General features: G+C 43.2%; 1 protein-coding gene across 1 annotated transcript; it reads left to right on the top strand.

Moving 5' to 3' along the window:
- The first annotated feature begins 14,711 nt into the window (after window positions 1-14,711).
- On the top strand, window positions 14,712-16,475 carry LOC115973608 (heat stress transcription factor A-6b-like). Its single transcript, XM_031093864.1, has 2 exons — window positions 14,712-15,255; window positions 15,684-16,475. The coding sequence occupies exons 1-2, from the start codon at window positions 14,950-14,952 to the stop codon at window positions 16,473-16,475; spliced, it is 1,098 nt and encodes a 365-aa protein (XP_030949724.1). The 5' UTR covers window positions 14,712-14,949.
- The last annotated feature ends 873 nt before the right edge of the window (window positions 16,476-17,348 follow it).

Here is a 17,348-nt window from a genome sequence, read left to right as displayed (position 1 = left end):
GTGAAGTGTGAAGTATATTTTAAATTATGTATAATCATTACATTTCAATTTTTTTTTTTCCAAGGGTTCCAAACTATTGGACACAAAAATCAGCATATTGTCCAGTGCCAAAGAAGAAAACCTTAACATCCTTGTTCTCCAAATTTAAAATAAGACAGAGCTTTTGTTTTTATAAAAGAAAGCTCTTTACTAATACTTACATATATTTTAAATGTTTTTTTTTTTTTTTTTAAATGAGGTACACATAGTGAATGTTCATTTCACTTGTCAATTAGTGGTTTAGATGAAAACTATGTCCATGTTTAATTGTCTACGCTTCTAAATGGTGACTTCCCATTAGGTTACCTAATAGGTAAGCAACAATGTTAGCACCAATCATAGATTCACAGTACACCGCCTTAACAATCACCAAGCATTAGTCCTAAATTTTAAGGGTTAATTATAAATCCTCATTAGATTAGTCAAAATCGATTGTATGTATTGCTTCCAACATTTTCTCTTATTCGAGTCACATTTTATGTTAGTTTCTTATTTTCATGTCATTTTTTACACTTCTACAAATGTTATTTTTGTCTCTTTCTTTTTTGTTGATAATTCAATAATTACAATAGATGAGAATATTTAAAGTTTAATTATGAAATTAGAAATATCATGAATTGATTACTGTGGTACCCGATCCTATGAGTGTTGCTTTCCTGGACAAGCGGTTTGGGTTCCCAATTTATTTATGAGTGGGTTTCCTAACAATCCTACGAGTAATGGCTTCAAACACAACCTAGACAATCCAATTTCTATTATCTCTGAGAGTTTTTGGACCAACACACCCTTCCCCTCTGATTGTTCTTCTCCCTTTCTCACTCTCACTCTCTGTTTTCTCTTTTCCACCCTTTTTCTCCCAATTTTTCCAATCGTCTCCTTTGTTTGCTCTCACGCCCCTTATATAGTCTTTCCTTAGTGGGGTTCAAATCATTACTTTTTCACCAGTTTCCATGCAATCCCATTTTTACCCGGAATCCCAAGAAACAATCATGTCTTTTGAGGATTCTTTTGAAACTTGTTCCAAACACCAAATAGCGTTCAACAGCGAACTCACCAAAGGCATTGACAACACTCGGTAACTAACCTGAATTTAATCATTTCATCATCGATTTCCCACCGCCTCATCAATCGGTAGTGGGCCGAACACTGTGGGAATCTCCCGAACGATAATCTCTAAGTCCCAACATACGTATCGTTGGGCTGGGCTTATTCCAACAGGGTTTGGGCCCCCTTCCATCTTCTAGGTTGGCCTTGGCTACTCAAGCCGATCTTAGGCCTAAGTTAAGTGGTATGATACTGATTATCTGGGTTCGAGCCCTCAACAATTACAATTTCCCTTTTTCATTTTTTACATAGCATCAGATTTCAATGGTCTCACTTGAGGCTCTCTAATTAGTTACTATGTTAAACGTTGAGTGAGACTCACGTCTTCTTCATGAATTTGTTCACTGGAACTAGAAGTGGGTCCAATAAAAATGGAGCTCAACTCCATGACATAATGGCACAATATTATAATACAAGTTGATGTGTGATCTATGCATATATATATATATATATATATATAAATAACATTATGCTGCTAAGATATTTATGTCGACCCTTCCTTACTTCATACCTTCCATCCGCACCCACCTATAAAATTCATTTCAGCTGCAATCCTACAAAGTTTCAATATTCCGTGATTGTGCTTTAACAAATGGCAGTTTTCTGTGGTTCGAATCTTGTGTAATAGTTAGAAATATTGCAACATATAACTACCATTTTATTTTGAGAGATTTAAAGTATCAAAATAAAAAAGTAAAACGGTAAAAGTTTTAAAAGTTAATAAATTTTTATCTAAAGATTAGGATTAAAAGTGAACTTTTCAGGTTTCAATCTCAAACTCTTAAAGGTGGTAATTGTGGTAAAGTACGGTGCAATAATTATTGTAACAAATCTCAATCCAGTTTAGTAATTATTTAGGGATACAAAAATTTGTATTCCCATTTTTTCATTATTATTAGGGCAGTAGTTTATGATTAAATCAATATTATTATTCATCAACCCACTATTAAACTTTGACCAAAAATTTAGTTGAAAGAAAATCCTAAAATATTTGTTTTTGAGAGATAATTACAACATGCTGCTAACCCCGCAGTTTGAACTCTTTCCCTCCTAGACCCTCAAGCACTTTGTGTATGGGGAGATGCCAATTTAGTTACAAGGCATTTGGCCCTAAAATATTATATTGTTTAGGATTGGCTAATAACTACTATCATCACATAACTTGTATATATTAATACATGCACATCAACTCACCGATTGAGACCTTTTAGTGCTTTTAATTCAAATATCTAGGGTTCAAATCTCTCTAACTCCCTTATTGTAACTGTGGGGCCCGGCCCAGAAATAATGGGCTATTCCAAATTCAAGCCCGTCCGAGGAGCGTACTGTCCGAAGAGAAACCACGTATGAAGCATTACTCAATCCCAATAAACGCCAAGGAAACCTGTCCGAGGAGTAACTCCTCCTCGGACATCACGAAACCCAGACGAGGAACTCTCCCCAGCCACTTCAGTTCATCCTCCCAACATATAAAATGAATAAAATCCAAAATATCCCATGGAGAGCTACCGCCACATTAATTGCGCCCCAACCACCCTCTTGGCCGCATTAATGAGGAAATGACCCCTGAACAGTACCGCCTTGGCCTCTGCAACTCACATGGGGAGAGATGAAGGCGTCTGATGGGACAGCCACTCAAGTAGGTGCTTAGATGGTCAACAAGTGTAGGGTTGAGATGAGAGAAGGGAACTATAGAATGTAGTGGAGTCCCTCAGAGAAGGGGACGAAAAATTCTGTATGAGGAACTAAAGAAATAAACTTATACGTGAGAGATCCATTCTGGTGTTTTTATTTTCTGCAACAATGTTGTCCATGTATTAGACCGAATAGACTCATTGAGACCAAGTTCTTTGACTCATCCTCTACAAATATTTATTGTGGGTTGCGCTTTGAGCCAGGGCCTGATCAATCGAATTTGGGCCAGGAAAATCGTGCAACTACAATTGGCGCCGTCTGTGGGAAGAACTAGAGCATCAGCTAGCACAACGGTCAAGCATGGCAGAACTAGGTCCGCACCAAGAGAATCCTCACCAGGCTGACTCCCAACAGACACAACCCGCCGAGTCCCAGAGGCAAAATAACCCCGTCAACCCAGGCCACAGGGGAAATCGTGAGGGAAGTGTGCGTACTATCCGGACAAGCCAGAGTCACACTCAGATAGGTAGTCACGTGTCCCAGAAGCGAAATAGTCATCAGGCCATGCAGCGAGAGATAGATGATCTGAAGAGGAAGCTACGACGAGCACAGCGAAGGCGATCTCCTTCAGACTCAGACAAGTCCTCTAATGCGGAGGATGTGAGTTACCGACGGAGGTCAAGGACCCCCCCAAGTGAAACCTTTACCTACGAAAAGGAACCACGCCCTGTGCGGAAGTATGAGAGCACATCTAGTAAGGGTTCGGGAAACAACGCCATGAAGAAGGCGTTGGATCAGGTTTCAAGGTCCCCCTTCACGTATAGAATTGAAGGGGCTGAGCTGCCTCAACGGTTCAACCAACCAGCATTCGCCATCTATAGCGGTCGATCAGACCCGGTAGAGCATGTGAGTCAATTTAACCAAAAGATGGCGATCTACTCGCAAAATGAGGCCCTTATGTGTAAAATCTTCCCGTCCAGCTTGGGATCAATGGCGATGAGGTGGTTCAACGGCCTGAAGACAAATTCCATAAGCTCTTACAAGCAGCTCACTCGGGATTTCTGCTCTCGCTTTATCACCAACACCAGAGTCCCCAGGCCCCTCGGTTCGCTATTGTCCTTGTCCATGCACGAGGGAGAGATTCTGAAAGCATACTCCGATAGATACTGGGAAGTATATAATGACCTGGATGATAACCACGATGCTATCGCTATCAGCACATTCAAAAGCGGCCTCCCCACCGACCATGGCTTAAGGAAATCCCTCACTGGTAAACCGGTTGCCAACGTTGATCAGTTGAGGGATAGGATAGACAAGTACAAAAGAGTGGAGGAAGATCAGCTGCAAGGGAGGGGGAAGGAGAAGGTTATCCACCCCAAAGCAAATGATTTCAGGTCGGAACGGCACAACCATGGTCAGCCGAGGAGAGATTTTTCGCGACAGGCTGGGCAGAGTAACCCGCAAACAGTGAATGTCATATTCAGAGAGCCCGTACAACAGTTACTGGAGAAAGTAAGAGATGAGCCCTATTTCAGGTGGCCGGGAAAGATGGCTGGAGAACCTTCCAAACGTAACCAAAACTTGTACTGCCACTATCATCAAGACCATGGGCACACTACTGAGGACTGCAGGAATCTGTGGAATCATCTGGATCAGTTGGTCCGAGAAGGAAAGTTACGTCACCTGCTGCACCCGTCGAGTGGCCACACTAGCCAAGCAACACAAGAGCCTCGAAAGGACGTGACCTTAAGACCACCCACCGGGACGATACATGTCATCCTCGCTGCACCAGGAAGAACGGGACCACCCACCCCCAGGGTGTTAGCTGTTGATCGGCTCCCCTCCGGGAGCAGGCAGAGGGAACACAAAAGGTCAAAAAAGGGAAGCTCTTTGATACTGGGGTTCTCGGATGAGGATAAGAGAGGAACTATTCAACCTCACGATGATGCCTTGGTGGTCACTCTGAGGATTGGGGGCTTTGACGTGAAAAGGGTGTTGGTGGATTCGGGAAGTGCAGTAGAGATAATGTACCCTGATCTATACAAGGGGCTGAACCTGAAGCCAGAAGATTTGGCAGTTTATGACTCCCCCCTTCTTAGCTTCGAGGGAAGAATGGTTACGCCAAAAGGACAAATCCGACTACCCGTACAGACTGGGGCAGAGGTGGTGGAGGTGAATTTCATCGTCGTCGACGCTTACTCACCCTACACCGCGATAGTCGCCAGGCCATGGATCCACGCCCTGGAAGCCGTAACCTCCACACTTCATCAGAAGGTGAAATACCCATCCAAAGGACAAGTGGAAGAGATCCGAGGAGATCAGGCCGTATCCAGGCAGTGTATGGTGGCCGCCGTCTTACATCGGCCCCATGCCGAGTCCTCGGCCCCTGAAAGTTTATAGCAATCAGCCGCCTCGGCAGAGCAAGACGACCGACTGGCCGAGGAGATAGGGTGTGAAAGTTTAGATAAAATCGCTGTCAACGACGACCCGGAGAAGTTCTTTCTGGTCGGCTCGGAATTGCCCTCTCAAGAAAAGGAGGAACTGGTCAGATTTCTTAGAGAAAATGTCGACGTGTTCGCATGGGACGCCTACGACGCCCCGGGTGTCGATCCTAGCCTTATTTGTCACCACTTGAACGTCAACCCCTCTTCCACTCCGAAGAAGCAGCCACCCCGACGCCCTTCAAAGGAACATGCTAGTGCCGTAAAAGACGAAGTGGCAAAGCTAAAAAGAGCGGGGGCTATCAAAGAGGTCTTTTACCCAGAGTGGCTGGCAAACACTGTGGTGGTAAAGAAGAAGACAGGGAAGTGGAGGGTCTGCGTAGACTTCACGGACCTGAACAAGGCGTGCCCAAAGGACCCATTCCCCCTACCCCGAATTGATCGATTGGTGGATGCAACCGTGGGGCACCCTCGAATGAGCTTCCTGGACGCCTTCCAAGGCTATCATCAGATACCCCTTGCGCTAGAGGACCAAGAGAAAACGGCTTTCATGACGCCCATCGGAAACTATCATTACAAGGTGATGCCGTTTGGGCTAAAGAACGCAGGCTCAACCTACCAAAGAATGATGACTCGGATGTTTGAACCACAACTGGGCAAGATCATTGAGGTTTATATAGACGATATGGTCGTCAAGAGTAGAAGGGCGTCCGAGCACGTGAAGGACCTCGGAACAATCTTCACCATATTAAGGGAGCACCGGTTGCGGCTGAATGCCTCCAAATGCTCATTCGGGGTCGGGTCTGGGAAATTCCTAGGGTATATGGTCACCCACAGGGGAATAGAAGTAAGTCCCGATCAAATCAAAGCCATTAACAGCCTACAGGCTCCTCGGAATCCGAAGGAAGTACAGAAGCTCACTGGTATGATTGCGGCGTTGAACCAGTTCATATCGAGATCGGCGGATCGGTGTCGGCCTTTCTACCTCCTGATAAACAAGAGGAAAGAGTTTGCATGGTCGGAGGATTGCGTTCAGGCTTTCCAGCAACTTAAAGACTACCTGTCCCGACCACCCATCATGTCCAGCCCTGAGGCAGATGAGGTGCTGTTTGCCTACATCGCCGTAGCTCCCCACGCTGTAAGCCTGGTACTGATACGGGATGATGATGGGGTGCAGCGACCGGTGTACTATGTGAGCAAATCACTACATGAGGCCGAGGTGCGATACCTACCTTTAGAAAAGGCAATTCTAGCAATAATGCATGCAACCCGAAAACTTCCTCATTACTTTCAGGCGCACACGGTCATCGTTCTGACTCAGCTTCCCCTCCGAGCAGTGCTTCGAAGCGCTGACTATACAGGAAGGATCGCCATGTGGAGTGCGCTCTTGGGAGCCTTTAATATAAAATATATGCCCAGATCCTCCATCAAAGGACAGGTCCTCGCAGACTTGGTAGCGGAGTTTGCTGAGCCCTCCATAGAAACAATAACCGAGAAGAGGGACATGGATGGAAAGTCGGTTGGTGCGATTTCAACAGGTAGGAACACGCATTGGAAGATCTACGTAGATGGCGCTGCCAACCAGAGAGGGTCAGGAGTTGGAATAGTCTTAATATCCCCGGACGGTGCTGCCCTTGAAAAATCATTAAGGCTCGGATTCTCGGCTACGAATAATGAAGCCGAATACGAAGCCTTACTTCAAGGGATGACGATGGTTCAAAAGTTGGGCGGAAGAATTATAGAAGCGTTCTCGGATTCCAGACTGGTAGTCGGACAGGTGATGGGTGAGCTGGAAGCCCGAGATACTAGGATGCAAGAGTATCTGGGACAAGTCAAGCGGCTGCAGACGAATTTTGAGTCCTTCAATCTAACACACATTTCCAGGAGTGTCAACACCCATGCGGACTCGCTGGCCACTCTCGCCACGTCCTCGGCACATAATCTGCCGCGACTGATCCTGGTTGAAGATCTCGTCCAGGCAAGTCCCATCAGTAGAGGCCCTGCCGAAGTCCATCAGATCAGAAAGAGTCACAGCTGGATGGATTCCATAAAGAACTTCCTTCAAAACGACGTCTTGCCGGAAGAAAAATTGGAAGTCGAGAAGATACGAAGGAATGCTCCTCGGTTTTGGCCGTCAGAGGACCACAAACTATATCGGCGCTCCTATTCTGGACCGTACCTACTCTGCGTACACCCAGAAGAATCCGAATCTCTACTTGAGGAGTTACACGAGGGTATTTGTGGAAGTCATACCGGAGGGAGATCGCTGGCGCACAGGGCACTTACCCAGGGGTATTGGTGGCCGAACATGTAGAGAGAGGCCCAAGAATATGCTAAGAAGTGCGATCAGTGCCAAAGATTTGCCCCGAATATCCACCAACCCGGAGGAGTTCTCAACCCCCTCTCGAGTCCATGGCCGTTCGCACAATGGGGCCTTGATCTAGTTGGACCCTTCCCCAAGGCCGCAGGGAACAAGCGATACATAATAGTCGGAACGGACTACTTCACTAAATGGGTGGAGGTTGAACCATTGGCCAACATTAGGGACGTGGATACCCAAAAATTCATCTGGAAGAATATCATCACCCGCTTCGGGACTCTGCGTACACTCATTTCCGACAATGGTCTGCAGTTCGACAGTAAAAATTTTAGGGAGTATTGCCGCGAGTTTGGAATCATCAACCGATATTCCACCCCCGCCTACCCTCAGGGAAATGGACAGGTCGAAGCCGTGAACAAGGTCATAGTGAACGGACTGAAGAAGAGGTTGGACGAGGCAAAGGGGAGATGGGTAGAAGAACTCCCCCATGTCTTATGGACTTATCGGACGACGCCGCGACGATCGACCGGTGAGACCCCCTTCTCGATGACTTACAGGGCTGAGGCCGTGCTCCCGATTGAGAACAACTTTCCCACACTGAGGTCTAGATCGTTTACCCCAAGCGATAACGACGAGTTATTGGAACGGAGTCTGGACCTAGCCGAAGAAAGAAGGGAAAAAGCGATGATTCACGTGGCCTATTATCACCAGAAACTGAGACAAGGGTATGATGCTAACGTCAAACCACGGCCTCTGGGGCCAGGTGATCTCGTAATGAGGAAGATTCTTGGCAGCGCAAAGAATCCCTCTTGGGGCAAGTTGGGTCCCAATTGGGAGGGACCATACCGTGTCACATTCGTGGCCGGAATAGGCGCCTACTACCTAGAAGATTTAGATGAAAAAGCTGTACCTCGACCATGGAATGTAAATAACCTCAGAAGATATTATTATTAATGAGAATGGCTTAGCATACGTTTTCTTTCATGATTATCCGCTGCTTGCTGGGCTACTGACAACTATTCATAGTTTTAAACAGAACCCAAGTCCTGCATGGCTCCTTGGACCACAGACTTGGGGGAAATTATTACTCACATAAGTTTTAAACAGAACCTAGTCCTGCATGGCTCCACGGACCACAGACTAAGGGGAAATTAATACTTAAGGCAACTATTCGTAGTTTTAAACAGAACCCAAGTCCTGCATGGCTCCTCGGACCACAGACTTGGAGGAAATTATTACTCATAAGTTTTAAACAGAACCTAGTCCTGCATGGCTCCACGGACCACAGACTAAGGGGAAATTAATACTTAAGGCAACTATTCATAGTTTTAAACAGAACCCAAGTCCTGCATGGCTCCTCGGACCACAGACTTGGGGGAAATTATTACTCATAAGTTTTAAACAGAACCTAGTCCTGCATGGCTCCACGGACCACAGACTAAGGGGAAATTAATACTTAAGGCAACTATTCATAGTTTTAAACAGAACGCAAGTCCTGCATGGCTCCTCGGACCACAGACTTGGGGGAAATTATTGCTCATGATAGATTGGGAGATTATTACTTAAAGGAAATCATTTTGATACGTGCGCGCAGTCTGGCACCATCGCAACTCTCAGGTGCGCAGCCCAAAAACCCATTTTATTTTGACCGTTTATCTGTATCTACATAGTTGCAAATGTTTAAATAAGAGCGCTACTAACGTGCATCCATAGTAAGCAAAACGAACATTTTATAATTAATATTCCGAGTACATTAGAAAGAGAGGTCCTTACAAAAGAACGGGAAAATAGGACGACTCTCGATCAAAAAAAAAAAAAAAAAAAAAAGATCAAAAGCCTAGAAGGCTAAGCCTCAGCAGGAGGATCTTCTTTCTGCTCGGGCTGAAGAGGCGGAACCTCGGTGGTAGAGTCTGCGACGGGATCCTTCGCCATATCGGGCACAAGGACAGCATCAGGCGTCGCCAGATCCTGCTCTGAAGCCATTTGAGCGTCATCAAGCTTCTCTCGGATCTCCGGAGGATAGAAGATGTTCTCGGGCAGTCTTAGCGCTGAATCCGCAGGAACTCCTGCAGCATCGAGAGCATGAGCCCATGAAATACTGCAGTAATCCCTGCACACCTCGGGGATCTCCTCGGATAGCCTCGCCTCTATCTCTTCAGCCCCGAGCTGGCGAGCGGCACTCTTCTCAGCCTCTGTGGCCTCCCAGATCAGCTGGGCCTCCTCTTTGACCTGCCGCAGCTCATCCTCGACCTTTTGCAGAGCAGTCTTGAGGTCCTGCACTGCCTGTTTCTCGGTGGCGAGGTTGATCTGGGTCGCGAACAGCTCCTTGCGTTGGTCCTCCGCCTGGGCCTCAGCAGTCTTCAAACCAGCGTCTGCAGATTTGCGCCGGTTCTCCGACTCCTTGAACTTGTCCGTGAGTTCAGCATAATCGTGCTGGAGGGACCCCAAGGTTTTCTCCATCTCCGCCCGCGCCTGGATCTCGACCTCAGCCCGACTACTGTTACCGCGGCAAAATTCCTCAGCCACGAATACCTGCTGAGTAATCTACAAACGAAGCAAGATTGCTTTAATCTAACAAGGCCAAATAAATCAATGAAACAGTAAAATGATTACTTACCATCGCGAGATCCCTTTTAAGGGATAGGAAAATCTCGGGCTGAGAGAACCGCCTGTAAGCCTCCATATCCCGAGGAAGGAGTAGGGGCTGCTCTAAGGCCTCGGCCACGTATCCCGCCCGGCCTCGGTTGTACTCCCGGATCGAAGCATTGTAGGGGATGGCCACCCCATCTAGCTCCAACCTGGAGCCCCATACACGCGGGGCAGCGCGTACCTCTGCAAAATTCTCCTCGTCCCGACTCTTCGAGGAGTTTCCCCTTCTGCTCCTTGGCGCGCAAGTGGTTTTTTGCTGCTTGGTCGGCTGGGCAACCACCTCGCCCTCCTCAGGAGTGTCGGCCGGCCTTTTCTTCTTTAGGTCTGGATTAACCTTAAGGCCAAGGTCCGAGGTGTCCGTAGGGGCCACAGGAGGGAGGGTCTTGCCCTGTGGTGGAGTTGGTGCCTTCGGGGACTGCCCTTTTGATGACTGTCCTTTCGACGACTTGCCTTTCCCTCGGGAGGCCATCAGCTCCTTTAGAGTTTTGCCTTTTCCTGCCATGGGCTCTATCTCCTCGTCCGAAGTATCGTCCGAGCAGATAACGATAGAAGGAACGCCAACTGCAGAATGTCGGTCCCGCTCTCCTTCGGGATCAGAAAATTCCACCAGGGGGGTCTGTTGAACTTCCTCCTCAAAATAAAACTCGTCTATCTCTGCCTCAAGGGAAAGACGAGATGATTCAGCTTCCTCTTCAACCTGAACGGCAGCACCAGGCTCGTTTGGCGGAGGTAGCTGCTCTGCCAAGTAGGGATCTCTAACACCGGGCAACACAACTGGCGGCAGATCGTGTTCAGCTAAGAACCCGTCCCTGGACACGTCAATCCTAGCCAACCTCGGACTACCAGCTCTTATGGCGTGACCGATAGCCTGGAAAGAGGTTGATAGCCCAGAACCAGATGGGCAGCACGCAACTGCCCGTCCTCGGAAACGTAGATCTCCGACCTAAGAAGGTAGTTCAGCGCTGGCACGTTCACAAAGTTCAGCCGAGGGGCGACGTGAATTTTATCTGCAAACAATCAAGGAAAAGGGGATTAGTCCACGAAATCTTCCAATTATAAAGAAAGCAAAAAATGTAACCCCTCAATGCTAAATCCTATCCTAAAAGGGACCGATCCTAGAGACGCCGCACCTGGGTTTCCTGCCCGAGTTGGACAATGAATACCGTCGAACCACTCCCCAGAAGCAATAAGGAAATCATTCTTCACTGTCTTATTGGATATTGGGAGACAAGAGATCAACCTAACGTCCTCGTTCCGAGATTTAAGATAATACCCCTCATCCCCGAGGCGATGACACTCGTACAGATAAGCCACATTGTGCCAAGTAAGGCCTAGATTCATCCGCTCGTTTAAGACATCTACACAGCCTAGTATCTTGAACATATTCGGGGCACACTGGTACGGCGTCAACCTATGGTTGAACAAGTACTCCCTTGTAATCCTACGCATGGGAAGTGTCATCCCTCCCTCTATGAAAGCAATCATGGGGATAACGACTTCTCCCTCACGCCTATCTGTCAATATTCCTTCAAGAGGACAGTACCGCAGCCCAACCCTCGGGGGAATGTGATATTTAGCCCTAAAGGCCTCCATAGCGGCTGGGGTGTTTACTAATTTCTCAAATCTACCCATCTGGACTGAACCGGGGAACAAAAGTAAAGACTCAAAAAAAAAAGTAGAGTCCGACGAGGAAATTGAAACAGCAAGATGAACGAAATGTACTGGTACCTTTACAAAACGTTCAATGAGACGCCTGGGAATCTCTCGTGGACGAAACGCTTCACAAAAACGGCTATGATGGCGTAACGGACGCAAATGTTCGTGTATCTCTGGGATTCGATGGAGTTCTCTGGAAGCCTCTAAGGTTTATGAAACGCAGATAAAAAGAAGGAACTGAACCCCTCTGACGTCTTAAATAGCCAGGAGGAGAGAGAAAAAATCACTCCTGCCTAAAAATACGAGAAAAAACGATGGCCGTTCGATCTACGCCACACCGTTGGATGAGGGAACATAACGCCTCCAGATGTTAATGGCCGCGCCTCGTAAATTGTAGCGCGTCAAAAAGTAACGGTTCGCACGCGCACCATACGCTCTCCTTATTTCCACCCTCTCCCAAATATCAAAACCCCGTTTTTTCCTCCTCGGAGGGAGATATAAACCGGAGTTTTGAGAGGCTAATGTGGGGCCCGGCCCAGAAATAATGGGCTATACCAAATTCAGGCCCGTCCGAGGAGCGTACTGTCCGAAGAGAAACCACGTATGAAGCATTACTCAATCCCAATAAACGCCAAGGAAACCTGTCCGAGGAGTAACTCCTCCTCGGACATCACGAAACCCAGACGAGGAACTCTCCCCAGCCACTTCAGTTCATCCTCCCAACATATAAAATGAATAAAATCCAAAATATCCCATGGAGAGCTACCGCCACATTAATTGCGCCCCAACCACCCTCTTGGCCGCATTAATGAGGAAATGACCCCTGAACAGTACCGCCTTGGCCTCTGCAACTCACATGGGGAGAGATGAAGGCGTCTGATGGGACAGCCACTCAAGTAGGTGCTTAAATGGTCAACAAGTGTAGGGTTGAGATGAGAGAAGGGAACTATATAATGTAGTGGAGTCCCTCAGAGAAGGGGACGAAAAATTCTGTATGAGGAACTAAAGAAATAAACTTATACGTGAGAGATCCATTCTGGTGTTTTTATTTTCTGCAACAATGTTGTCCATGTATTAGACCGAATAGACTCACTGAGACCAAGTTCTTTGACCCATCCTCTACAAATATTTATTGTGGGTTGCGCTTTGGGCCAGGGCCTGATCAATCAAATTTGGGCCAGGAAAATCGTGCAACTACAGTAACTATCATATTATTATTAAAAAAGAAAAAAGAAAAAAAAGAAAATGGGATTAGCTAATAGCTAGTAGGCCAAGTTTGTAATAATCTTATTTAATTTATTTGATTTATATAAAAATATCATATTTAAGTATAATTTATTTTTATCCACAATATTTTTTCACTAAATAATCCAATGAAACTAAACACATCATCCAAATAAACTCTAAGATCTTAAATATTAGAAATATTAGTAACCTTGAAATAATCCAATGATGCTGAGATCCTCCAAAGGTTAGAGATTTCAATTAATAGTTTCTAGGGTAGTTGATGTTTTAATATTTTATTAATTCAAGACTTTCATTGTATTTTTAGATAAATTTAATTTATTTATTTCTTTTGCTATATATATATATATATATATATGTGTGTGTATATATATATATATATATTCAAGTGAATATTCAATCAAAATTTATCAAAATTTGTTTCTAATTGCACTTTGATTTTATGTCAAGTGCTATTTCAATTAGATTTTACATGCTCTAATTTTTTTGTTATGTATTATGCTAATCAAAACTTAATTATTTTAGCACATTATATTTCAAAATTATTTAATACTACTTCTAATCTATTTGAAACTAAACACGATGTTCTTATCAAAACTTATTATCAATTCATCAAGTATAAACTTAATCAAAAAAATTTATACTTAATTTTAGCTTGTTCTAAAAAATTAGCTATTCCTTTTTAACATATTGCCATAATAAGTCATCTTAATAATTTATTTGAGAAAAAATAATAAATTCATTGAAGTAAAAACTAAGTGTGATAGTTTTATATATATTACTTAATGTTTCTAATACTCGGACAACCCAACAAACACTTTGCTCAAAAAAAGAAATCTCAATTCGGACTTGAGCAAACTGGGTTAGCCAAGGAAACTCTGATGGTTAAGTAAGTAAACTATGGTAGGAGAAGAAGAAATGAAAATGGTATGAGTCTTAAAATGTGAGGTTGCATACCTTATTCAACATAACGGAGGAGTAATTTTGAGCATATATGATGTGATTTATTTGTTGGGAAATTGCCTTAAAATATGATAATTGACCTATTTGTTTAGATTCTTAATATTGGTTTGGATGAACTTGTGTTCGTCTCAAAATAGAAGGTACAATCTTGTAAAATATCATCTTTCAAAATGCTCTCATTCAATAAACAAATATGTGATGTTAGGGGTACTATAACTTTTATTACATAAGGTAGTCTTAGAGGCTAATGTATCACAAATCATTTTTAAAAAAAGCCCTCAAATATTCATATATCAAGTTATTGAATTAACACCAATTATATTTATTATCCGATCTAATTATTTTGTTAAAAAAATTTGTAATATATTTTTAAAGCAAAATAAATGGATGAAAATAAACTTTCTTCCAAATACACAGTTATTACGTGCAAGGACACTCTACAACCTTTTTGTCCTTGAGGTTGGACACTTGGACTAAATAAATGTGATAGTGTCACTGCCCAAATGGCTTTCCCAAAGGGGAAAGAAAGCAACACCTTCTCATCTAATCTTAGCCTCCATAAGCTATTCCTTACCCTTCTTCTTTCCAGGCTTTGTTCTACAAGGTCAGTTCATATTTATTGCTTCTCCTTCATATGTCGTTTGATATAGTGCTATATATTCTGATGCCTCCGTATATATAAATCAAATCTTTCTTTTTTCTAGCTGTTACTATCATTCTCAACCTTCATTCCAAGAACCCCATTTGGTAGAAACACAATTTTGTGATCTATAAATAGCTAACATTGAGAAGTAGAGGTTCAACTGCATTGTTCTTGTTCCACCTGCATATATAGTGATTAGGCACCAAAAATCATATCAAACCCAGATCACAGTTTATCCTCTTTGTGGGTAAATCATGAATCCTCAGGGCCGAGTGAAGGTAGCGTTTAGAGGAGCAAGCTCATCTTTTTCGGGCACGCCGTCCTCATCCATGGTTCAGCCTCCTCAACCGCTGGAGGGAATTCATGAAACGGGCCCTCCTCCTTTTCTTACCAAAACCTATGATATCGTTGAGGACTCGACCACAAATCATGTTGTTTCATGGAGTAGAGGGAACAACAGCTTTGTTGTGTGGGATCCTCAGGCATTTGCCATGATTCTTCTTCCCAGATACTTCAAGCACAACAATTTCTCTAGCTTTGTCAGGCAGCTCAACACTTATGTAAGAGTTTTTTTTTTTTTTTACCAAGAATGAATGATAAAGTTATCTTTTTTGAGAAGTGTTACAATAATTTTACTTTTTCATTTATCTTCACAAAAAACTAGAATGAATCTGCTATTTTTGTTAACTTTTTTTTTTTGGGTGATATTGTGATAGATTTGAATCATTTGATTGGTCTCTCTTTTTCTCTTTGTTTAATGGGTTACTTATTTTGGATATTTTGGTTGTTTAATGACTTTAAAAGCAAAGTATTATCAAGCTGATTTAGCATATGGTCATTGCTGCCTCAAAGAAGTTGTTAAAAACTTAGATGTTTCAGTCTTATTATGTCTAACTCTTGAAGGCTCTTAGATTTAGTACAACTCGCCATTGAATGTTACAATGAGCTTCTCGATGAATGTGACCATGAAGGACTTTGATTTATGTAGGGCTTTAGGAAGGTTGATCCAGATAGATGGGAGTTTGCTAATGAAGGGTTTCTTAGAGGACAAAAGCATCTTTTAAAGAATATTAGGAGAAGGAAGACGTTTCAACTTCAGGCTTCGCAGCAGGCTCTGGACTCTTGTGTTGAAGTTGGAAGGTTTGGATTAGATGGAGAAGTTGATCGGTTGAAGCGTGACAGGCAGGTTCTAATGGTGGAACTGGTGAAGCTTAGACAGCAACAACAAAATACTAGAACTTACATCCAATCAATGGAGGATAGACTGAGAAAGACAGAAGGGAAACAGCAACAGATAATGAATTTCTTGGCAAGAGCAATTCAGACTCCCAACTTTTTACAACAATTAGTTCAGCAGAAGGAAAGAAGAAAGGAACTCCAAGATGCAATAACGAAGAAGAGAAGGCGACCTATTGATCAAGGGCCTAGTGACCTTGAAATTGGCGTTTTAGGCCAAGGTGGAGAAGGAAACTTTGTTAAAGTTGAGCCTCATGATTTTGATGATATTTCTGAATTTGAAGTTTCAGAGCTGGACAGACTTCCTATGGACATGCATGGACTAAGTGGAAGCCAAAAAAACCCAGAGGAAGAACATATAGAGAAAGGAGTGGAACATGAAAGTAGAGATATGTTTAAGGACCTTGATGAGGGGTTTTGGGAAAATTTGTTCAACGAGAGTATTGAAGAAGAAATTGGTATAATGGGTGTTGATCAAGAAGATGATGAAGATACAGGTGTGTTGGCTGAGCATATGGGCTACTTGGCGTCTAGTCCTAAATAATAGAAGATATCTCATATGTAAGATATTTACCTTCTTCCTTTTACAATATTTGAGTCTCATATATTTGTAGAGTCACATATTTTGAAAGGAAAAAATATATATATATTATATATGAGATATATTATATATGAGATAACTATTGCCTAATTACATATTTTGAAAAGAAAAAATATATATATATATATTATATATGAGATAACTATTGCCTAATTACTAAATAGGAGAATGTACCTCATGCTTCAGATATTTGTATTCTTCCTTTTATGATGTGTCTCATACATTTGTAGAGTCACACACATTGAGATAAGGAATGCATATATCTTATGCAAGAGATAATTATTTCTTAATTACTAAATAGGAGAGGGTATCTCGTATATTAAATATATGCATTTTTTCTCTTACAATGTATGGGTTTCATATAATTATAAAGTCACATGTTTGAAAAAGGAAAGCGTATATATCTTATGTATGAGATAAATATTGCCTACCCAGAGAATCAATATTTGTGCTGTTTTTATTTGTTGCTCCAATGAGCTAGGTGTCGTAGAAGTCCTCCCTAGCTATCTAATCTCACTATCCATTTTCTTCTTTGTTGTTTATTTAGGTATTGATTGCAAAATCCATGATAAATTCGATATGGAACGCCAATTCATTTACAGTTTGTAGAATGTTCTCCAATGGAGTAAGCAGAAACAATGCCATTCAACCATTGCTTGTTTTATGGAATTATCCACAATTTAATATCATTTAGGTTCCTTTGACCATCATGTCTATTTGTCTCCTTTCTCTCTTTTTTCCTAAAATAATAATTATTTTTTTGCTGGTGGTGATTAGTATGTTCGAATTGCTTGCTATCTTGATTTGTCATTCTTG

Source organism: Quercus lobata, unplaced genomic scaffold (genome assembly GCF_001633185.2).
Source record: "Quercus lobata isolate SW786 unplaced genomic scaffold, ValleyOak3.0 Primary Assembly Scq3eQI_351, whole genome shotgun sequence".
Classification (NCBI taxonomy): domain Eukaryota; kingdom Viridiplantae; phylum Streptophyta; class Magnoliopsida; order Fagales; family Fagaceae; genus Quercus; species Quercus lobata.
This window is presented reverse-complemented; position numbering and strand designations above follow the sequence as displayed.

What these genes read in the sequence shown, in the direction of transcription:
- LOC115973608 (XM_031093864.1), top strand. Translation starts at nt 14,950, where the DNA reads ATGAATCCTCAGGGCCGAGTGAAGGTAGCGTTTAGAGGAGCAAGCTCA. An exon ending in TCAGGCAGCTCAACACTTAT is followed by an intron (nt 15,256 to 15,683) that starts GTAAGAGTTTTT and finishes TGATTTATGTAG; the next exon opens with GGCTTTAGGAAGGTTGATCC.